Source organism: Arvicola amphibius, chromosome 6 (genome assembly GCF_903992535.2).
Source record: "Arvicola amphibius chromosome 6, mArvAmp1.2, whole genome shotgun sequence".
NCBI lineage: Eukaryota > Metazoa > Chordata > Mammalia > Rodentia > Cricetidae > Arvicola > Arvicola amphibius.
In genome coordinates, this window is record NC_052052.2 from 91,053,530 (window position 1) to 91,077,786 (window position 24,257).

Consider the following 24,257-nt stretch of genomic DNA (forward strand, 5'->3'; position numbering starts at 1 on the left):
CAGTTAAGCACTGAGCAAATGATGGCTGGGTATTTTTAGCCAAGCAGGTATAAAATAGCTTTGGGGTGTGTGTGTGTGCAAATTTTCCTAATTTTTAAGTGATATTGGCACCTAGTAAAATGAACCCCTTATGTGGGAGAGCAAATTTCTTTGAAGTTCAGGTTCATGGTAAAACAGGAGTGTACTTGTCTTGTAGTCTCACTTCATTGAAATGGGAATTTGGGTGTTGAGACATCTCTGAGCTGCGTGGTGGTTCTAGTTATAGCCAGAGCATAAGAATGATTGGCATTGTAAGCAGAAAACACTGCAGAAAGATATCTCCATCTTAATCCCAGGAAGCAGGATGTTATGCCTTTATAAATATTTAAAAGGGAATTTTAAAAAAGTTGTCAGTAACCAATATGGTGGCATACATTTGTGAACCCAGGTATGGAAAGCTGAAGCAGAAATCTCAGGTTCAAACTGGGCAACACCGTAAGTTGGTTAGTAAGTAAACAGTTACCAAAGGGGTTAACCCAACGGGAGCTGCAGGTGCACATACTCAGTTCTGATGAATGAATTTTCTCCCTTTTCTCTGTTTGAATGGAATATTCTATTTATGTAGAAACAAACCAACAAGAAAACTCAAATCATAGAAAATTCTTGCATATTTTAGTGGCATTTCATACTTATTGTGTTTTTAAGCATACAGAAAAAGTACTATCTCTTGAAAGATTGAAATAAAATAAACACATGAAGAAATGACTACCCCCTTCCCACAAACTTTGAAAAGCACTATGCTTTTCAAAAGGGCTCCTTGGCATCTCTTTGGAGCCTCTTGACAGTACAAACAGTTGTAGACCCACTGAAGGCAAAAGTGAGGGGTGAGGCCAGCCACCTGCTCTCACACATCCTAGAGATGCTGGTGAGGCCAGGCACCTGCTCTTACACAGCCTAGAGATGCTGGTGAGGCCAGGCACCTGCTCTTACACAGCCTAGAGATGCTGGTGAGGCCAGGCACCTGTGCTCTCACAGCCTAGAGATGCTGGCCAAAGATGGAGACTAGGACACGCTACTTAACTAACCCACCTTGGAAGATGTGCCCCCAAGCAGTGCTCTAATTACATGTATTGTGCACGTATATAATCATTCAATTTCACATAATAAGTTTATCATTCCATTTTACAGGTCATGAATACATGGGAGTGGCAAGCAGGTGCCACAGTCCATACCCATAACCTCTAAAGCACAATAGTGATCAGTAATGACAGAATCTCACTAACTAAAGCTCAAGACTGATTAGTAATGACAGACGCTCACTAACTAAAATGTTAAACCTCTCAGAAAACAACTGCTTAACATTTTAGTTACACATCTCCAGAAAATACTTAAGTAGAGCTCTGGCTTACTCACATATATTTGGCTATATGATTTTGTTGGAGCCTTTGGCAGAAAATTTTGTCAAATTTTGTCCTGCTACAGTCTGCATGGCTGACAATTCAAATTCTTTTCTACAAGTACACACACACACACACACACACACACACACACACACACACATATATATCCTTATTTATTTTTTACTAACTATATGGTGATTTGCCTCCATGTGTGCCTATGCACCGCGTGTGTAACTGGTGCCCGCAATGACTGGAAGAGGGCATCAGGTCCTCTAGAACTGGAGTTAGAGATGATCTTAAGCTTCTGTATGGGTGCTGGGTCCTCTGGAAGAGCAGTCAGGACTCTTAACCACTGAGTCATCTCTCAAGACACTATCTTGAATTATTAATGTATGCCAGACACTGTGCTGCACATCAGGGAATGAAGGTAAGTAAGAAATAATACAGCACATATAAAGCAATTTGGATATAGAATGTGGAACCCAACAAGGAAGATATCCGATAAATGCCAGCTGGCGTTGCCATTGCTTAGGTAATGTGAGAGAGGCAGGAGAGAGCATGAGGTCACAAAGCCATTGCTGATGCTGTGAAGAACACAAGCTGTACTGCTGTGCTTCCCTTCTAAGCCTGTGGTAGTGCTACCAGGCGATCAACACACCCCTCCTCATCTTCGCATGGGGAGCTCCATTGACTAATTTACAGTCCCCATAAGCCATTATGTAGAGCTAAATCATGGGCTCATTTCTCTCAAACAGAAAGGACCAGACACAAAATATACTTTCCTTAAGGAAGCACAGAGAAGACACCTGAAGATAAATGTTCTACTTCCCTAAAGCCAAGACTGCCAGGGAGGAAATGGTGCCATTTGCACAGTACCTAAATCAGGAGGGTTTCTTAGTACTCAGCTTCCAGCTTCTGCAGTCAACATCTCATTTAAACCATGTAGGAGACGAGCATGGGATGATGGGGCCAATGTTACCAACAGAAGCAAAGAGGAAATAATGCTAATACTTCCGAGTGTCTCATCAAGAGCCACCAGTGCCTTTTACAGCTGAAAAGGTTTTGTTAATATTCTATATGATTCACACCACTTTCACGCTGAGGATTTTGGTCCACACAGCTCAGAATATCTTGCTAACTGTTCAGTGTTTTATTTCTGCATTAATACCCAGAGTAAATGTTGTGGTGAAAGCTTCTAAATTGCCCATGGACCTTGACAGCCTTTTCTAAGTGGGGCTGGATGAGATTTGGTGAGCAGTCAACTTAACTTATCCCTAGTGCCCCAGTTCTCTGCAACATTTCTGGGAAGGGCTGTTTCCACCTGCTGTCTTCCCATCATCACCTCCATCACTCCTGTCAATCACTCAGGCCATTTGGCTCTGTTTGTATCAGTATCATCTTTTTCATCTTACTACTGGAATGCACTGACGATTCTCTTGCTGCGTCTTGGGGATGTAACGTCAGGACCTGACCACTCACCCTCGTTGCATCCCAGTGTGTTCTTTCAGTCACACACACACCAGCTCATCTCATTCCCTTTCTCTGGATCCTGTTCATCTAGACTTCATCATCATTAAAACATCTAACTCATTCTAAAGGCTAAATCAATTGAGAGATGGAGACAAAATATTCATTGTGATACAATAAATTTATGCTCCACTTACCTACCCCTCAGTTTAGGGATATTAATATTAGGGAAAATGTCTCCTTTTCATTTCCCTCTCAGCAGCAACCTCCTTCCTGAATTCTGTGTATGTCCTCCTCTTCCTTCCTTATCATCTCCTCATACACAACTAATACACACACACAAAACTCAGGTCATCTCCCCCTACCCTAAAACACATAAACCTCAGGAAATCATCTCCTCAATCACACCCCAGAACACACACCCCCACACACACACACACACACACACACACACACACAAAACTCAGGTCATCTCCCCCTACCCTAAAACACATAAACCTCAGGAAATCATCTCCTCAATCACACCCCAGAACACACACCCCAACACACACACACACACACACACACACACACACACACACACACACACATAACTCAGGTCATCTCCCCCTACCCTAAAACACATAAACCTCAGGAAATCATCTCCTCAATCACACCCCAGAACACACACCCCAACACACACACACACACACACACAAAACTCAGGTCATCTCCCCCTACCCTAAAACACATAAACCTCAGGAAATCATCTCCGCAATCACACCCCAAAACACACACACATACACACCTCAGGAGGTTATCTCACCACACCCCAACACATACACAAACTCTACACACGTTGACTAGTGTATATGCAATATTATGTGATTCTAGCATATATTTTAAGGCAAACAACATAGGATTTATATTACAGCATTAGTTGTAAATGGATCTATGTGGAAAGGGTTATGTATCATAACATGTATATGGGAAGATGGAGAGTTAATGAGACAGAGCTTTTTTGTGTTAATATTGACTATGATTTTCCAGGTAGAAGCAAACCTATTTGACATCTTTTTCACAGATCATCTTTGATTTTATTATACTTGATAAGACATAGTACTGTACCAAAGGCAAGTGTACAATTTTTTAGAGGGAAATCTATATAACCAATTCAGTCTTTTCATGTTCTCATGTTGGAATCTGCCTATTGGTCATACTGGGACCTGTGGAGTGGACAAGACCCTCCAGCAGCAGCAGAAGCACCACCACCACCATCACCTCTACCACCACCAGCACCTCCACCAGCACTTCCACCACCACCTCCACCACCACCACCACCACCACCACCACCACCTCCACCTCCACCACCACCACCACCACCACCTCCACCACCACCACCACCACCTCCACCACCACCACCACCACCACCACCTCCACCACCACCACCACCACCACCACCACCTCTACCACCACCACCACCACCTCCACCACCACCACCACCACCACCACCACCACCACCACCACCACCACCACTACCTCCACCACCTCCAGCACCAAACTTCTCCATATTTTGGAAAGTATGGTGATAGGCAGATACAGGCTACAGAAATACAAGGGTGACCAAAAAAAATCAAAGGATTTGGATTATGATGGTATATAGATATGTCTGCATTTGCATTGGTAATATTTGTATGATCACTGTGGTAGTTCAATCTGCTGTAATAAAAATACCAAACATTGATAGCTGTTAAAGCACAATTCAATAGAAAAATTGTTTATTTCTCACAGTTCTAAGATCAAGGTCCTGGCAGAATTGTTGTGTAGTGGGGACCTGCTTAATTGTAGCTAGGCCAAGGGGTAAGAGGGTCACTTCTGGAATGATTTGTTAAGGGCACCAACCACATTCCTGAAAACCCAGTCTCATGGTTCATCAAGTCTCTGCATTCTAACAGACTGAAGAGACAGATACATTCAGACTACAGCAATCCTAAAGTCCGTACATCCTAACAGGTTGAAGAGACAGACACATTCAGACTACAGCAAGCCCAAAGTCTAGAGAAGCCACTGAAAGCAAATGTGAACATGGATCATATGAGGATGGGCCAATCAAGAGATTACACCCATATGTCTATCTACAATGCTTTTGCTTTTCTTTTTTATTGCAATGACATTGAAGAAATAACCCTTTCTTGGGGCTCATATTGTTTTTGTCTACAGTTATCTTCTTAATTACCCCAAATATCTTCAAGTGTTTCATGATGGTTACATTACCTTTTCTGTATTAGGTCCACAGAGATGAACCTGAACACCATTGTATAAGCATCTGACTGCTCAGATAATATTTCCTTGAGATGGTTAAAATTCTCTAAAATCAGATACTAACAGAGGATAGCTAAAAATAAAATCTAATTTAATCAAGCTTTACATTAATTAAAATAACTTTTTAGACTTCAGTAATAGAAAATGACTTATATGATTTGGGTCAGCACAGGAAAAATCAAGATACACTTTTGTCAGATAGAGAGAGACTGCAAACGAGGGGGAGGGGAAGGGGACAGAGTGGGTAGAGAGAGAACAGGAAAGTGTTCTTGTGTGCACAGCCAGGGTTGCAAGTCTTACCCCACAGACTGCAGTAAAGCCAGCTACAAACAGACACTCGGTTCTTCCCACGGTTGTTTTTACTAAGAGCTAAAATGCCAAGCTAGACCAGAACTGAAGAAGTGTGCACACCCCATTTCTTCAACTGAAACCACCTGTCGAATTCCCTCTTAGTATTCCCTGATTTGTCCTCAGGGAGGCAATCTTGGTGTCCGTCAGGGTGTCCTTAGTGGATGCCACACTGTGGCTGTCAATTCTGCCTTACACTGTCCCTGCTTCTGTCTTACACAGTAAGCCAACTCCAGAACCTCTGTAACTGTGGTGGTTTATCCCCTTCCCCTAGCACAGTTTTCTAATTAATCTCTTCTTGTCTGTCCCAAAATAATTAATTTTTAACTACATTTAATAAGAAAAATTTGAAAATTCCAGGAGTTGCCTGAGAGACCTGTCAGCTGCGGGCACTCCAGGGGATGGCTCACACCAAGGTCCAACAACAACAGGGAGGTCAGTGCTGTGGCAGAAGGAAGAAGACGGGGCAGTGATGCTTGAAGCAGAAAAAGTGAGGAGCTGGATTCTGTAAGGCTTTGTGTGGTGACTCAGAAAGGAAGACAAGGTCATATGTGGGGGAGAAACAAGTTCCAGGCTAAGAGAACACCAACGCAAGGACTCGGGGAGTCATTGCCTGGCCTGTGTGAGAACAGAACACTGTAATTGGAATAAAGTAGGGATTTGGCTGTGATAAGGTTTGAGCAGCAGTAATAATACCTGCCTTGGGTTTAAACAGATTCCAGCTTCTGTGTTTAAAAGAGATTCTGAGGCCAAGGGTAGAGACAGTAAGACTAGTCAGATGCTTAGTGCAACAACCAAATTCATCTTGATGGTCATTCAGACTAATATAATAATGGGGCTTGAAATGGAGCCAAATAATGGTGGCACATGCCTTCCCACCATTTGAAATGCAGAGGCAGGCTGATCTCTGTGAGTCTGAGGCCAGCCTGGTCTACAGAGTGACTTCCAGGACAGTCAGAGTTACACAGAGAAACCTTACCTTGGAAGGAAAAGAAGGAAAGAAGGGAGAGAGGGGGGAGAGAGGGAAGAAGAGAGAGATAGAGAGAAGGGAGGGAGGAAGGAGGAAAGGAAGGAAGGAAGGAAGGAAGAAAAGAAGGAAGGAAGGAAGAAAGAAAGGAAAGGGTTCTGAGTGTGCTTTGAAGGAGTTTTAAAAAATAAAAACCACACTTCCCATTTGCTGAGATGGTGCTTACTTTTCATTAACAATGGAAAATGAGGAGGATTGCTGAGGATGCAGGTGACATGAGCATTCCTGGTGGGGTGCAAAGTGGTGCCCCCAGTTTTAAATCAGTTTAGCAGTCTGAGAAGTTTATGAGAACTAAGTCTCATGACCTAATCCCCTCTACAAGGTCTCTATACCCTAAGCTTGAACAGGCTTGATTTTCATATACCACACTCAGACATGAGGCTCCCTTTGACAGAGTTTCCAGCCTCTCTGTGTTCTTCAGTGGGATCAACTCTGAAGCTTGCCTCATATAGCCACCTTCTGGTAACTACACAGCAGCTAGATGAAGCGGTGGAATTCATTGTACTTGGGACTTGCAGAGCCTGGGAATAGCACAAGACTTCAAAGTTCAGCTTCGGTCACAGAATGACAGCATGGAATACAACCTACCTACCCTAAGTCACCCAGAGAAACCAGCAACAGGAAAGCCTACTGGGGCAGAACCAGAGATCCAGAAGCCTCTGTTCCTGGGTCCATCTCCCTAGGCTTCCCACCCTGTAGGCTCTGCATACAGCTCCTATGTCACTGCTTCCAGCCACCAAAAGATGTAAGGCTTTGCTTATTTCTGAAATCACTAAAATTACATCAGTAATTTTATGTACTGGCGTGGGAGGTCCTTTTGCTTTTATTGGTTAATGAATAAAGAAACTGGCTTGGCCTATAGCATGGGAAAAGGAAGGCAGAGTCAGAGAGAAGCCATGGAGTCACTGCCAGAGCTCGTAGACCACGGCCATGTGGTGATGCACAGATTAATTTAGATGGGTTATGAATAAAGAAACTGCCTTAACCTGATGCGGCGAAGATTGGAAATAACCAAAAATAGTCCTTTTATAATTATTCAAGTTTAATACAAAGGGAGATAAGGGAACTTACAGAACCAAGGGTCCAGCGGAGTGACCGCGGGGCAAACGAACGGGGGGCCTTCCGGCTCCCCAATCCTATTTAAGGGGCATGGCTACCCCGCTGGAGCAGCCACGCCCCTGAACGCAGGGATTGGGCCAGCTGCCCCAACATCTCCCCTTTTTTGTCTAAATAAGACAGATTTAGAAACCAAATACAACTATATACAATGGGAACTGATCATATAAAATTACAAAAAGTAAACAATATCAGGCGAGAAGTATATAACGAAGAATTTTTTTAATCACTCTACTTTGAGAAGTCTAAATAATCTAGAAGGTAGCTATCATTATCTAATCTTTAACCCCATCAAAGATCTGAGAAGGAGAGTAAAATTACCAAAGCAACCAGGAAGCACAAACGAGAAACTTCCAAAATGTGCAACAGAAGACAGAGACAATTGACTACCTGGGCAACCACACGAAGTCTTGATAGCAATGTTGAGGCAACCAACTTTGGCTGAGGCCTGAAAAAACCTGACATACCATTATACAATGGCAAGGAACCTTTAGTAGAACTATCCTATCCTGTCTTGGCAAGATAAGACAATTTTGTTTTATCCACTTATGGATATTTTGTACTTTAGTCAGTAATGGAGGTATGGGCTTTTTTTTTGCCCCAAGGCCAGTTCTGCCAAGTAGAAGACAAACTCCCAGTGGAGTGTCTTTGGTGTTTAACGTTCTCTCGGGAGTAGAGCATTGTTGCCAGGAGTGATTGTGTCTCAAAAATACAAAACTGTAGGTTAGATTAAAGGCCATGTTCTACAGTTCTTTAAAGAGGTTGAAGATTATGCTATCTATACTAAATGTAACCTCTATGTGTCTAAAAAACCTGATTGTCCTAAATATAAATATGACCAACATATAATTTTCAACACTTATGTAACTGTATGACTAATAGAATAGACGACTGTGCAAAAAATGAAGACAATGATTTCCAAATGTAAACAGGGTCCTTACATAAATAATATCTGAGGTAGAAATGTACAGTGTAATATGATAAACAATGTCATTACATAAATAATATCAGAGGTAGAGATGTACATTGTAATATAGTAAACAATGTCAATATAACAATTGTTTTAAACAGAGGTGGTATCATACTCTCATATAATGTTTAATATATCAATATACAAGAATCAACACTCATATAGTTTTTTTTTTTAAAAAAAAAGAAAAACAATAACTCACAAAAATCAATTATTTCTTCAGATCACCAGTTAATCCCCCCCCCCCCCCCCCCTTTTTTTTTTTAATACATATAGATATACACATAAATTATACCCCTGAGTCCATATTGGTCTATTTGGAGGAATGTTTGAGTTTTTTGGCTTGGATCCCAACTCTTTTACTGATTGTATGCTGTGAATCTCAAACCCTTTAGGGTACTCTGTTTTATTGATAGTCTTATTATCCACATAAATGATATGTTTAACACAATTGATATCTAATAATGTTGTCTTCAGTTTGCCTTTCAGAAGTTTAACACTAGTAATCAGATAGGAAGCCTCAGATTCATTTAGTCTATGAACTACAGCCTCTTTGCCAAGTGTGGCATATAAAGTCACGAGCGGAAAGTTGTACTTGAAGCAGGTCTGTGCTGCAATCATCCACTCGGCCCTGGTCTCACAGAAAATGGCAATGGTGTTCTTGGGCTTCAGTCCCAGTGCAGTGAGTCCACTTCCAAAGTTATTCACTCTGCGGTTCACTTCCAGATAGTTTATCCATTTATAATTCCCGAGAATTAACTTTTTAAAAACTTTTTCATTGGGCTGCATTTCATTTTCTTTACTGAGGATTTCCCTGGTCCCAAGGCTGTCCTTCTTTTCAAACTTGGCTACGGCATGGTCAAATAATTTATCCAGAGTGTCTGCTCCAGGGATGTCTATGACAGCTAGTGAGTCGAAGTGCGTGACAGAGCGATATGGACTTTCAGGTTTGTCTGAAGTGGGCTTAGCTTTTATTCTCTTTGTCATAGCGTTTTTCTTCTTGGCATTGGTAAGAAAATACCATGGAATAAATATAAGGGCACTGTATATTGTTATTAACAAGTGGACAGGCAGCAATATAATGGTGAGCACATTTAGCTTAAGTTTCATAGTGGAAAGGCTTCTAATATGGCGCCTATTTGTTGTTATTCTTTGGCTTCTGAAAGCCTTAGGTTTCTGGAGAAGGCAATAATGGAAGCAGTAGCAAGAGTAGCAGTATAGCCAAGGTAGTTCAATTTTAGTGATACAGATAAAAGTTAGTAATCTTTGGAAGCCGACAATAAAGTACACTTACATTAACCTATTGATAAGGCAGAACTTAGGTAGGTGGGGAAAACTAAACTGAATGCTGAGAGGAAGGAGAAGCCATGTAACCACCAGAGATGGAAGTACCCGGTAAGCCACAGCCATGTGGCAATACACACATCAATAGAAATGGTTTAAATGAAAGAAAACCAGCCTACAAACCACAATCCCAGAGAACTCAGACAACAATGAGTACACTAAGAGAGACTTACATAGATCTAATCTACATGGGAAGTAGAAAAAGACAAGCTCTCCTGAGTAAATTGGGAACATGGGGACCTTGGGGGAGGGTTGAAGGGGGAAGGGGAGAGGTAAGGAGGGGAGCAGAGAAAAATGTAGAGCTCAATAAAAATCAATAAAAATATAGTGTCAAGAAAACAAGAAAAAGTAATAAAGTGAAAAAATAATGTAAGAGTTAGCCAATAAGAAGCTAGAGTTAATGGTCCAAGCAGTGATTTAAATAATAGTTTCTGTGTGATTATTTCGGGGCTAAGTGGCCGGGAACAAACAAGCAGCCTCCCTCCTCCAACAATGTACTACTTTTTATCTTCCTCAGGAACTTCTGTTTGCTGCATCTGCATTCTGCTCTTCTGCTGTCTGTGGTCCTCCTGGCTTGCATGCCTGTCCTCGTCCGTTTCCTGCTATCACCTCTGTGGTACGCTCAGTTTAGTGTATTCGGCTGCTTCTCACATTTCTATAACTGTTTAAGTGTTCTGATTTATTTTCGTTTCTTTCACTCTACTCTTGCTTTTCAGGGACTATTTTATCTCCATTTGTCCTCTTCTCTTTGGGCTTCTTTATTAGAAGGAACTAATTTTCTGTGTTGTATTTGAGGCAATAAGAATCAGTTATTAAAACCCTCTCCTTTTTATTTTCTCATATTGTTCTAGCTTGTGATAATTGCTATATTTCACAAAGCCAAAACACTGTTTATAACAGGTAATATAGACAAAATCATATCTGTCCTATCAAAAATTATACTACTGTTGTTTTTCACTAAAAACTAAAGGTTTCAAATTCCTATTGGTCAAATTTTTCAGTCTATTAAACCATTCAGTTAAAACATGATGGTTGGATAATGTCTAACCTAGCCATGGCCCAAGCTGTTTGCGAGTTATCATGGGACACACACCCTGGGGAGCTCTGTGCCCTTGCCTGGTGGTAACTACTCCCATGACTGAACTTTCCACGTGTTGTACAGGGATGTCAGCACAAGCCAAGTGGATAAATGGAGTCACAGTTTGGGACACCCGCAAGCATTTCTTCTGACCTTATAAGCAGCCCACAGAGAAGAACGGAATGCACACACATGAGGTTGCTCAAATCACCATGAAGGAGGAGGTTCAGACCTCAGATAATGCTTTGTGCTTCGTACTTCAGCCAATGCTTCTGAGTTAGTCTAAGCCTCAGGAAATGAAGAGACTCCCAACTCCATGCTTTCAAGCTACTTTTCCATTTGATAACTCTTCCTCACCTCCCCCCCATTGCTTTTTCTCATTTGCTCTGGCAAATGTTATATATTCTATAATATAATAAATTCACATATTGTATTACAAATAATATAGGGTCTTCAGAAGAACAGATCCAGAGGGATAAATCAGGACTTAGTAAGTCAGTTCTAAAATAGTAACAACAGCTGACTGGCACTGAGAAGCTGAGGAGCAGTGTCACTTGGTCTTTGAGGGTGGGTGTCTCAGTCATTAGAGGAATCACATGCTAACTGTCACTAGGGGTGACTATCTGTAACTACTCAGTCCACAAGGCAAGAAGTCTCCATGACCTCAGACCTGGCACCAGAGGCTGGAAGATTCCCTCGAGGACTACTGGTCCTACGTCCACAATGCAAGTTTAGGACCTGGCATCTCAGAAACTGTTTTGCTATCAGTAAAGGGAGTGGCTGCAGGAGCAACAGCATGGCAAAGCATTTAGTGACAGGATGGAAGACCAAGGGGTGAACAGGGTGTAATCTTCCTTCTGGCATAGCCTCTTTAGCTGTGGTACTACCACAAGGTGCCTCCCACAGTCTGGGTGGGTCCCACATCAATCAGAGTAGTCAAGACAATTCTCCAGGTGAGGCTCCCTACTCAAGAGATTCTAATTTGTGCAAGTTGTCAATAAAACCAGCCCTAAAAAATATCAAACCAAATGGATCCAAAGACCTCACATGAGATGGGTTTCAGATAGCTTGGAAAACTCTAACCCAAAGGGAACGATTCCAAGTGAGAGTGGGGATGATCAAAATATACCACATTCACATGGGGAACACGCAGAATAAATAAAATGAACATGAAGAAAACAGTAGCCCATATATGAAATCAGAATCTTTTACCCTGTGCTCATCACAGTGGAAGTGAATGTTCTAGAACTGGATTGCTAACCATTTTTCCCTAAAGGGAACTGGAACCAGAGACCCTCTCAGAAAAGGCTGGTCCAAGGGCTAAGGGAGAAAAGGATAGAATTATTCTGGAACATTCTGCCAAACAAATGATGGAATCATATAAAAAAGGATGGAGCTTTGTCTCCTTTGTTTTCTTTCCTGTAAAGTGCTGGTAGCAATGTCCTCATGCTTTCTCTGCATGTGGCTGTCGCATGCTCAGGGTGGCTTTCTCAGACTTCTAAAATGAGCCAAGCTTTACGTAGGCTTGTGACAACCACAGCAGAAATGATCTTCTAACTGGTTTAGGTTCTACGCCATTCAAACCAGCCTGACTGACTTTAGGCTGAACTGAAAACTGCCACTTTGAGGGTAAAACGATTCAGAACTCTGGATGACTGAACTACATGGTTCGTCCAGAGTAAAGGAAGCTCCAAGTGAGTGGCTGTGTGTTATTGACATGGGCATGGTAAAGTCAAGGGCCCAGTGGCCTCAGGCTCAGAGATATGCCAAAGACTTCCTCCTCAGGGGACTGAATATGAATGGACAGCGTGTGCAGAAAATGTCCACCAGAACTTTCTCCCCCAAGATGTTTATGGCCTAAATACAGCTCTCCTGCTGAGAGTGCTCCTATAGATATTAATTAAGTCCATCTCCCTGATCCAGCTGCATACCATAAACCCTGCCTCCTTGTTCAGTCATGTGTTATAACCCCAGCTCTCTGTTCAACTCCCTGTAATAAACATTGAGGTTTCTGGGGGTGCTACAGTTTCTCCGGCAGACAGCCCAGTGCACCCAATTCCTGCTTCCATACATGCCACTTCCTGGGATTGTCTGTGTCTGTCTTTTTCTTCATTCCCTCCCCACCTGAGTCACGTCTGGCCCTGGAGTTGTGGTCCATTCATATTTATAAGGAATTTTACATTGGGTCTCAAACCAACCCTAAACTGGATGTTGCCTTTGATCCTGCGTACCTTCTGTTTCCACCAGATGAAGTAGTGGAGGTTTACTGACTGATCGAAAAGGATGCAAAGGTCTCCCTAACCCCTGCACATGTTCCAGTATCTTGCTATCACCATAGTGAAGAGACAGGTACAGAACTGAGAAATGAGTTTTTCTCTTGACTTTATCATTAATTAGCTCGGTAAAGTTGCAGGCATAGGAACATCTTTCATCCTTTCCTCTTTCGTTTGCAAAATAAAGAGTTGAAGCTAAATTGTATCTGATCTCTCTTTAAGTCCAAGTATTTTATCATTCTTTTATATAAAACTGGTGAGCTTAAAATATGCATCATATTGACTCAAGTATTGGTGTCCCTTGTTGAAGGGCATATCATAAACCAGTTAAGGATTAGAAGCTACAATCAACTAAAATGTATGCATTTGTCAAAGCAAAACAAACTTCTAGACTTACATTATCAATGACAAGTTTTATAAATTGAAAATGCCTTTTGGTGCAATTTAACAAGAAACATACACTTTAGTTTTTGTTTCTTTTCTGAAAGTCTAGTCCATTTATTTTATAGCTACACAGAAAGTATTTAGGTAATCATGGTGATAATCCATTTGCTCACAATGTATGGGCCTCAAACCATGAAATTCTTTGGAGAATCTGTAAGAAAAGGCTTCAAAGCTGCAGTTCACACTACCAATTATAACAATGCTAACTTTAGTCAGATTTCGGTTTGTCCTCGTCTGCACAATGATGATAATGTCTAATTTGGACTTTCCAATGTAAGCATTGTTATGAAATCGTCTGTAGTCCAAGATTGCTTAGAAATGGCAAAAATAACCTTAATTCTTGCAAATCTGGACGACAATATGCAGCATAAAGGGAATATAAAGTTCATTGCATAACACAGGGAAGCAGGGAACAGCCCAGTCTCCTTCTGTAGAAGAACCCAGCCCTAGAAACAATCTATTTTATTCAAGTGTACTTTAAAAAGATGTAATTCCCAGCAAATTCATGAGGAGTTCTGGTATGGTCCACAGCAGGAGCTCAGAAACTAGGAAAGATATTTAAAAGCAGGAGAGGTTTTGGCCATATTTATACCAATTAGACCTTTTGACTATACAGGCTGAATATCTCCAATCCAAAATTGGTTTCTGAATTTAGAGCCTTGTAGAGTTTTCTTTTTTTCAATTAGGGATGCTCATTTGGTACAGTCTACGATTATATTCCAAAATGGTCTAGTATCTGAAACACTTCTAGTCCCCTTTTAGATAATAAACTTTCAATTTGTATTTGGTTTATCTTATTATTTTAACATTGAACTCAGAACAAGCAAAACTCTATCTAAAAGTTATAAACTTCTTATCTTCAAATTCTAAGCAGCCCAGGTCATCCTTCACCAATGACAAGATCATTCTTTGTAAGACTGTTTCATACGTGTACATCCAGGCTTGCATCTACTCCCATAAGGGACTTCACTATCAATCACCAAAATGGCATTTCCTGATCTGTTGTGTAAAGGATTCCCTGTCTAGGCTTCATCAGTAATGCGTTTTAATCTCTTTGTCTCTAGAATCTTATGCTATACTTATTAGTTTAAAACACTTTAAGTAATTTGATCCTCTCTGTCTTCAGAATGTGAGCACCATCATAGTTAGCTTCAGTTATCAACTTGACACACCTGGAAAGAGCAAACCTTGGTTGAAAATGGCATGAGGGCATATCTGTAGGGGCATTTTATTGATTTCTAATTGATGTAGGGGGCCCAGCCCACTATGGGTGGTACCATCCCTAGGCAGGTGGACCTGAGCTGTAGAAGAAAGGTAACAACATAGGCCAGAAGAAGCAAGCCTGTAAGCAACATTCCTCCATGATCTCTGTCTCAGCTGCTACTTCCAGGTTCCTGCCTACAGTTCCTGTCTTGGCTTCTCTTGATGACAGATTGTAACCGGTAAGTCAAACAAACAATTTCTTCCCCAAAATGGTTTTGGTCAATGTCTTATAACAGTAACATAGGAAAACTAGAACAGACACTGACTTAAGGATCAAGACAGAGAATAGAAACTTGGATCTCAAGGAGCTGCAAGATGAACTAGTCTGTAAAGGGTGAAAGAGGCAGCTAAAGATGAGACCATCAGGGTGAACCCCACTGGTGACCCTGGAGGAGTTTCCATGGTCAATTTCCCTTCTTATGGAAGATTATGGAAAGTGCTGCCTTACAGTTTTAACTATCAAGAGTCTCTCTTTCTCTCTGTATCTAATGTCATCATGGGTATAAGGCCATCAAATGATTTTCAGACATGCAATTTATACTCAATTAAATAATCCCAAATCATTGTGTTCAATATTTAGCAGCCAGACATTGTTATTTCAAATGTTCTACTTTTCTCGAACAGCTCTTCTCTGTAACAGGCTTTACAATTATTCTTCCATAGATTACAGGTGATGCTCAGAAATATGATCACTTAAATAAGCATGTAGCTTATTAGTAAAAATAAACCAAACTTTTGCTCATGCCATAGAATGACATTTCAAAGATTTTTTTCCCTATCTGTGGGCACTAGAAAAAATAATAAAGGGGTCATGATTTTTATTACTGCCAGTTATACACTTTGCAAGCTATTGTAACAGGACAGAGACCAGGAATAGACGGTAGGGGTTGCATTCATTTGAGAACAGAAAGAAGGCCATATAGCTGGGGATCAGAAAGTGGGGAGGAAATAGTTCACAGTGAGACAGAACAGGCAGGCAAATACTACAACATAAGCCAGGACGAGAGTTTTCACCTTTCTTCTATGAAGTCTGATGAGACACCAGTAGGGCAGCAGATTAGAACTGACCTTTTTAAAGGCCAATTAATAACCGGATAGATAGTCAGTTCAAACACAGCAGAGGTTGATGCAAAAAAACCCAAACAGATAATACAAAATATATTCAGGTTATTAAGAAAATTCTTCAGATTAGTCGGGGACATTTCAAACCTTTCATTGCCTTATTGGGTCATTCATATATGTGCCTGGGAGTTCTATTGGAAAATTAAATATTAGGATGCATGGCATATCACTTACAGAGACAGAATACAAGGAATGAGAAATATCCAGTCTGTAAATAATGTTGGTTCTTTATTGATTGTAATGCATACTACCATGTGAGTTAAAAAAACCAAAAAAAAAAAAATGTAGATGATTTTTATTGGGAAAAAATCTGATTTTCTCAGTTCCTTTGAGATACTATGACAAAATACCTGAGACTGGATGGCTTATAAAGGAAAAAGGTAGCTGTGCTAGCTAGTGCCATGTCAAATTTACACAGGCTAGAGTCTCTTGGGAAGAAGGAACCTCAGTTGAATAAATGCCCTCACTGACTGACTTGTAGGCAAGCCTCTCAGGCATTTTCTTGATTACTTTAAGACTGTCCAGCTCATTGGGGGTTGTGCCACCTCTGGGCAGGTGGTTCTGGATGGTATAGTGTAGAAGACTGAGCAACCATTAAGAACAATCCAGTAAGCAGCATTTTTCCATGGCGTCTGCACCAGCTCTTGCCTCTAGGTTTCTGTCTTGAGTTCCTGCCTTGACTCCTTCCACGATGGAGTGTGGTGTAGAAGTATAAATGGATTACACCCTTTCCTTCCCAAGTTGCTTTTGATCATTTTTTAATCACAGCAATAGAAACCCGACTTATAGAAGACAGAAAGACAGAAGGAGCAGAATTTCCTCTATTTAGCTCTTCAGCCCAACAAGAGAAACAAGAAGAAAAAACATGATGTGGGGTCAAGCCTGCCTTTTCCTCAGACACCATCTCAGCCTTCAGATCTTGGGAGACCTTTTGATACCGTGTTTTCTAGATTTGATTCTGCATCTTTCCTAAGTGTCCTTGTGCCACGCTGGTGCCATTCCAAGTCTTTGTCATACTGCATCACAGGGCTCTGTGCTGACTCCTTCTTCCTATAAATTGTAAGCCTCTTGAGAGAAGAAATTAAGAGTATTTCCAGAAATTATCTCCATGCTTATCACATGATAACTTCAGAATACCAGCTGTAGAATCATATTAGTAATTGGTGTTTGTCATTAAAAACTCAGTATTACAACAATAAAATATAAGAGCAGTATCACATATACATTTACTTCACTAAAATTACTTTTCTTTATGGTTTTTCGCAAAGGGAAATTTCTAGCATTACCTTGTTGGTGGTATGTTTGCAGTTCTTATTTATATAAGGGAGAAGGAAGAATGAAAGTAATACTTTTGTATATATTAAACATGCACTAAATATGACCTTCATGTGCTATCTTATATAAATATTTGACCCTTTTCACAAAACTAGGAAGAAAATACAATTAGTTTACAAGAACCCCCCCACACACAAGATTCAGAAGTGATACATAATTGTCTAAGGAAAATCAAATTGTAGGAGTCAGATTTAAATATCTGTCAATTCCTTAGTAATATGTAGTATACATACAATATGGAAAATCAAAATAAAACAGATGACTGCTTTTAAAACAGCAGGATGTCACTTACCGGAAAGTACAGGAGCAGAGACCCAAAGAGTATTGTTTCCAACAGGATGAGGCCGGATGCTCTGATGCTCTAGAAGACAAATTGAGAATGCCATTGTTAACTTAATTTCCAGGCACAGAGGATTTATGCTACTGTAAAAATGCTTCATCCCTAAGAACAGCATTCTTCTGGGGAAAATTAAGTACATAAATAAAATCTAGCTAGCGTTCAGGTGGCTAAACAGCTGTCACATGAGGGAAGCCTGGGTATGAAGTGAGGTCAGGCCTAACAATGTTGTCACTGACTTCTGAGAAGCCAACATCACTATCTTGAAGATTCCTACAATCTGAGAAATTGTAACCAACACAGATTGTTTTTCTGTTTCTAACACAGAAGCCACCAGTGACCTAAAGTGTTTCACGGACACCTGCTGGATCACTGTGAAGGGTTAAAACCAAGTTTGGTATGTGAGCTGTATAGGGGCTTGGAATTTCAATGATACAATATAATCCCCACAATACAGCTTCGTTGTGTAAACAATATGAATCACACTAAATATAAAAGGTTCCTCACCTTAAAAGTTATTAAATATTTAATTTCTAAGCATCAATGTAGCTAACAATCTTATGAAACTTTTATAATTTGCAAAATATAAAATTCCTATAACAAAACAGAGTTGAGGCAAGAAAAAAATCTTAGCTTATAACAATAAGTTTGACTTCAATGAACTAAAGTGTCAAGATATGGTATGTCTTACCAAATCAAAAAATTAGCACTCTGGAATCCCCAATTTCCATTAAATGCTATATAAAATGCATATAGATGCCTTACTTAACAGGAAAGTTAAGTGAAGTAAGAACATTAATTCTGCGACAACTGGAGGAGAGGAGGAATCCAGACTATGACAGTGCGTTATATATTTTTTGAAAATGATGTGATAACTGGATAGTTAGAAAAATAATTTTTTAATTCCTCTTTCAAAACCTTGCAGGGTATTAAATACACAGAGCTGCTTTATGTAATCCTTCAGAGGAACTCCTGGGTAAGAGTCTGAGAATAGTGCACGGTGGCAATCACTCGAGTAGCTTCTTTACCCCATTCCCTTTGGTCTGAGGATGGAGCCCAAGACATACGCATACCAGGCAAGCAACTGTACCTCTACAATATATCTTCTGTCTCTAAGTGCTTTTTGATAGGGGCCATTGTTTTACCAAGTAGATGTTTCAGTTTCGTGAAAAGGCAATTTCTATAGGCAGTATTTGAGTTGAGGCTAGTAGAATTTCTAATATGGAAAATTTCATTTGGCAAAGCATAAACTACTTATGGCTATTTTTATAACTTATGTTCTAATTTTTTAATATGACACTAAGACTCAGCTACAAACCATTATGTGAAACTTCTTGTAAAAGAATCTGCATCGTAGACTGACAGAAGAGCTGGAGAGTGTAGCGGGCAAGTTTTGCAGTTTATTCTGTACCACTGTGAATTCTGAAATAGCTACTTTAGCAGGAAATGAAATAACCTACTTCAATGGCCTTTCGGAATAGAGTATGTTAACACCTTGTGGTAGTTTGTATGTAATTGGCCCCCATAAGCTCAAAGAGAGTGGCACTACTAGGAGGTATGTCCTTGCTGGAGGAAGCATGGTCACTGGGGGTGGGCTTTGAGGTTTCCTATGCTGAAGATACTGTCCAGTGTCACAGTGTCTTTCCTGTTGCCTTCTCATCAAGATGTAAGCAGCACCATACCTGCATGAATGCTGTCATGCTCCCTGCCATGATGATAATGGACGGACCCTCTGAACTGTAAGTTGCCACCTCGATTAAATGTTTTCCTTATAAGAGCTGCATGGTCATGGTATCTCTTTACAACAACAGAAACCCTAAGACATGTCTTATTAAACCCAGTAAGTTATTAAACATGAAGTAGTTAAAATACTTAGCATTGGACTTGGTACATAATTGTTTATCTAGTTTTAAGCCATAAAGCAGCACCTAGTTGATGAATTTGAAAGCTATGAATATATATTGATAGCAACAAAAAGTGTTTTATGTTTGGAACCAAAAATGACTATAGAAGATACTGAAGAGATGGCTTGGTGCTCAAGAGCACATACTGTTCTTATATTGGACCTGAGTTTGGTTCCCAGTGACCATGCCAAGCAACTCACAGCCATCTGTAATTTCAGCTCCAGGGGATACGTCACAATCTTGTGGACTCTGAAAGCATCTGTATTCATTTGCATAGACAAACACATAAATTTAAAACAATACATAACTATAATAAAAAGTAAAAATCCAAAATTACCCCAGCAGAGTAAAGAGCCTAGATACAGGGGATCCAGAAGTCCTTTGGCACGTGATGATGCTGTGGGGTAGTGGTATCTTCCTTCTGCAATGTCTTCTGATGGTGTTAGGAGCAGTAGACTATATGTCTGTGTTTCAGCCATTGCTAGAATACAGCAGTAGCAATCATGTGTTCATGTGTATTCTCACAGCTACCTGTACAATAGAGATACGTGTACTTCTTGCTAAGTCCCTATCCTGGCTCAACAGGGAAGCTCAGAATTTCAGCTTCTAAATTGGAACTCTGACAACTGGTTCTATCTTCAAATGTGAGGTATATTCTAAATGTACACTTTTTTCTTTTAAAATATCCTGTGGTGAATTTGGCTTCAAAGTCTAACAGAATGAGCCAAACACAATGAATGGTTCTTCATGGCAAAGAAGAATTGCATATAACCTAAAATAGTCCATCACCATCCCCACTGCTGTGGTGGTACTAGATATTTTAACTTGGACAAAAATCTTTGCTATGAGTGATCCCCTGATTAGCTGTAAAAGATGGGAAGAGAGAAGAAGTGCTCAGTGATGGGAGAGGAGGAACTCAGAAATGAAGACAGATAAAGGAGAGAATGAGCAGATTCACAGAGGTGGAGATAAAATTCACATCCTAAACAGCTTTTCTTGAGATAGAAATAGCAAAATAGAGCTAATGGGAAATTCAGTGGAGGGGAGTACTTTCTCAAAATATACCCAACAAATATGGTATAATGCTGTTTCTATAAAACACCCATCCAGCCTATGTGTGTATCTCTATAAACAAAGGTCCAGATTTGTAGGTGTGTACAGTCATTTGCTCACAGGTTGTACATAGCCCAGGATAGCTGTGTATGCAGCCCATCACATTGTAGATAGCAAAGCCACACTAAAATGTTAGAAGCCTGGGGCACTCACACTCCAGAGGATTCATCCTGACATGATAGCAATGGTCTCTTCTAAAGAAGAGATTGTATTTGGGCATAAGAGAACTAACTTAGAAATATCTTTTTTCACTGAAGGACATGTAATCAGATATTGCTGAATTATAAGCTTTTTAGTAATTAATTGAAGAAAATCTAAAACCTATTAACTCAGTCATTATAAAATTCTATGATTCTGAGTTATGATATGCAAAAGTCTAAAGAAAAACCTTTCTTCTAAGATAGATGATATTCATCTTCTTCCATTTTTTACCATGTATTCCTACCCCTGTTCCCAAAGCCTCACAGATATGACAAATTATATGAGCAAATCAAATATGTAGATCAAATAAAAGGCTAATAATATTCTACTATAAACTTAGCCAATTGTGTCAAAACCAGCTCCTAGCTCTCATCACCCTAGTTCACAAAGTGCAGAGGCACATGACTCAATACACCACTGCAGCCTCTAGAGGCAGAATTGCCCCCATGCAACAGCCCCAAGGAAGCCTAAGCCGTTATAGTAACGAGAGGGCAAGAATGCTGGAGGCAAAATTTTTAAAATGACTTGTTATTATTTCCCTGACTCTACATGACTAGCTCTACCTCATTTTTATATGTTAAACTGTTTTAGCCTCTAGGGAAATAACACAATTCTTACTAACACCATGCAGCTATTTTTGATCATTGCCATTGTCTTCAACCTTGCAATATTTAAACTTTCCTTGTATTACAAAAGAAATCACCGAAAAGGAAAAGGGAACATTTTAAATAGCTCAGTTTCAGAATCTATGTGCAAACTCTGAGATAGCAATAAGATTTTATTTTTAAAGGGATGAATCAGCGTAGGATTTGGTGAGAAACCAAGAGTCTACAAATCTCTCATTTACAGAGTAACTTAGTTTCACTGGTAGAAGAGATTCATGGGGTTGACCTTTTCTTTTAACTCTTCTGTTTCCATAGAAAAATCCACAAAGGAGAGACTTCCTCTTAACATAAGCACTTGACATAATGATACAACATAGGTTGGAAATAAGATGCGAAAAGTAATAGTAAGGACTTGTTTAACACTTGCAATCTGGAGGGGGCTATTGTTTAATAATTTTAGAAATTTTAATGTGGATGAGAATAGAGCATCCTGCTTGAAAGACTTCCTGAAGTTCAATTATGGTGAGAATATCTGCAATAAAATAGTGAAAACCCAGCCAATTAGAGTTTTTTTTGGCTTATTTTTTGTTTGTTTTGTTTTTCGAGACAGGGCTTCTCTGTAGTTTTGAAGTAGGTCCTGGAACTAGCTCTTGTATATCAGGCTGGCCTCAAACTCACAGAGATTCACCTGTCTCTGCCTCCCAAGTGCTGGGATTAAAGGTATGCGCCACTACCACCCGGATCCAATGCAGAGTTATTTGTAAAGGAACAGTTAGTTGTTCCAAATCAGGTTTTCCTTTTCAGAAAAAAAATCAAGAATAAAAACGATAAGAACAGAATGAGGGCAAGAATAGATACTCCCAAAGTAAAACATGAATAGATCAGAGAATTTTAGCATTGTGCACAATGATCTCTGGCTGATTTGCAATGGCAATTATTGGCTGTTAGCCACATGACATTGGACCAGAAGCTTAACTTTTGAATTTTGGTCTTTGTTTTGTTTTGTTTGTTTGCAGGAGGGGGAGGCTCGAGATAGGGTTTGTCTGTAGCTTTGGAGCCCGTCCTGTCCTGAAACTCGCTCTGAACTAGCCTTGAACTCACAGAGATCCACCTGTCTCCGCCTCCAGAGTGCTAGGATTAAAGGCATGCACCACCACTACCTGGCCTTGGTCTGTTTTTCATATGACATGAACTTCTGGTTCAATTTAAACTAACTTCTGAAAATATTAGCTTGTCTGAATAATACACAGCAAAATACGCATAGTTTAATAAATTTTAAAACAGAATAGAACACTAAAAAAGGATAAAAAATCATTTTATACTCATGTGAACTTAAAAATAATGGGTCCTGCATTATTAATAATGATTCACCACAAAATCCTTAGCCGAAACTTTTAACAGGCATTATTATTTTTGCAGAATTAAGTGATGAGATTTTTGACAACAACTCACTTTGCTTTGTTTCAAATCAAGTCATCTGTTGGAAGCAGATGCAGAGATCCACAGCTAAGCACTGGGCCAAACTCCTGGAGTCCAATCATAGAGAGCAAGGAGCGACATTATGAGTAAATGGGTCAAGACCATGATGTGGATACCTACAGAAACAGTTGACTCAAGCTAGTGGGAGCTCACTGACCCTGGACTGACAGTTGAGGAAACAGCATAAGACCGAACTAGACCCTCTGAATGAGGGTGACAGTTGTGTGGCATGGGCAGTCGGGGGAAGAGCTAGCAGTGGAACCAGTATTATTTCTAGTGCATGAACTGGCTCTTTAGAGCCCATTCCCTAAGGAAGGATACCTTGCTCAGCTTAGATACAGGGGAGAGGACCTTGGTCCTGCCTCAAGTGATATGACAGATTTCTTTGACTCCCCATGGGTGGCCTCACCCTCTCTAAGGAGTGGATGGGAGGCTGGATAGAGAAAGTGGTGGGAGTGGGAGAGGAGTAGGAGAACAGGGGAGAGGGAACTATGATTGGTATGTAAAATAAGATTGTTTTTAAAATAAAAATTAAAAATATCAAGTCAAGTCAACACTTCAAAAGATCCAACAAGCATACCTGATGCTGTTGAGATGCAAAAGAACTCACATGCAGAAAAGCAAACATTCTGGCTAATCTTCAAGTCCCTCCACCTCCATGCTGCTGTCAAAGCAACTACTTTCTGATAGGACCCTGGATGACCTCCTGATGACTGTCCCTCTGTCCTGCTAAGATGCTGCCTGAATGAGTTCCTCAACTAGGGACCATGTCCTATCTGTACTCATTGACCTAAGCCTTTAGCTACTTCTCTGGGATCTCTCTGTAGTCTTCAATTCCCCCTTTATTTCTTTTTTAAACTAATAAAGTAGCACATGCTTCATATAATTGAGATACACTCTGAGTACCCAGAAAGCCTACAGAAGTGAATGGTAAAGGCTGAACTATTTAGGAGGCCATGTTTCTTCAGATAGCTTCTTGTACATCCTTATGGAAGATGCCACAAAATGCATTCTGTATTCAATTTTATGTTTCAGTAAAAGCCACTGAGATTAATGGTTACAATTTTTTGAATAAGAACTGGATCAACAAATTCTTCCTTTTGAAAAGTATTCTAAATCAAAAGAACAGAATTAAAATATTAAAGACTAAT

At 40.1% G+C, this 24,257-nt stretch overlaps 1 protein-coding gene across 1 annotated transcript in view; it reads right to left on the minus strand.

Moving 5' to 3' along the window:
- Gpr158 (G protein-coupled receptor 158) overlaps nucleotides 1–24,257 on the minus strand; it is a 337,333-nt gene that overhangs the window by 111,330 nt on the left and 201,746 nt on the right. Inside the window, exon 5 of the mRNA XM_038333736.1 lies at nucleotides 17,760–17,828. Coding sequence (XP_038189664.1) covers nucleotides 17,760–17,828 — 69 coding nt within the window. The remainder of the gene's footprint in view (nucleotides 1–17,759; nucleotides 17,829–24,257) is intronic.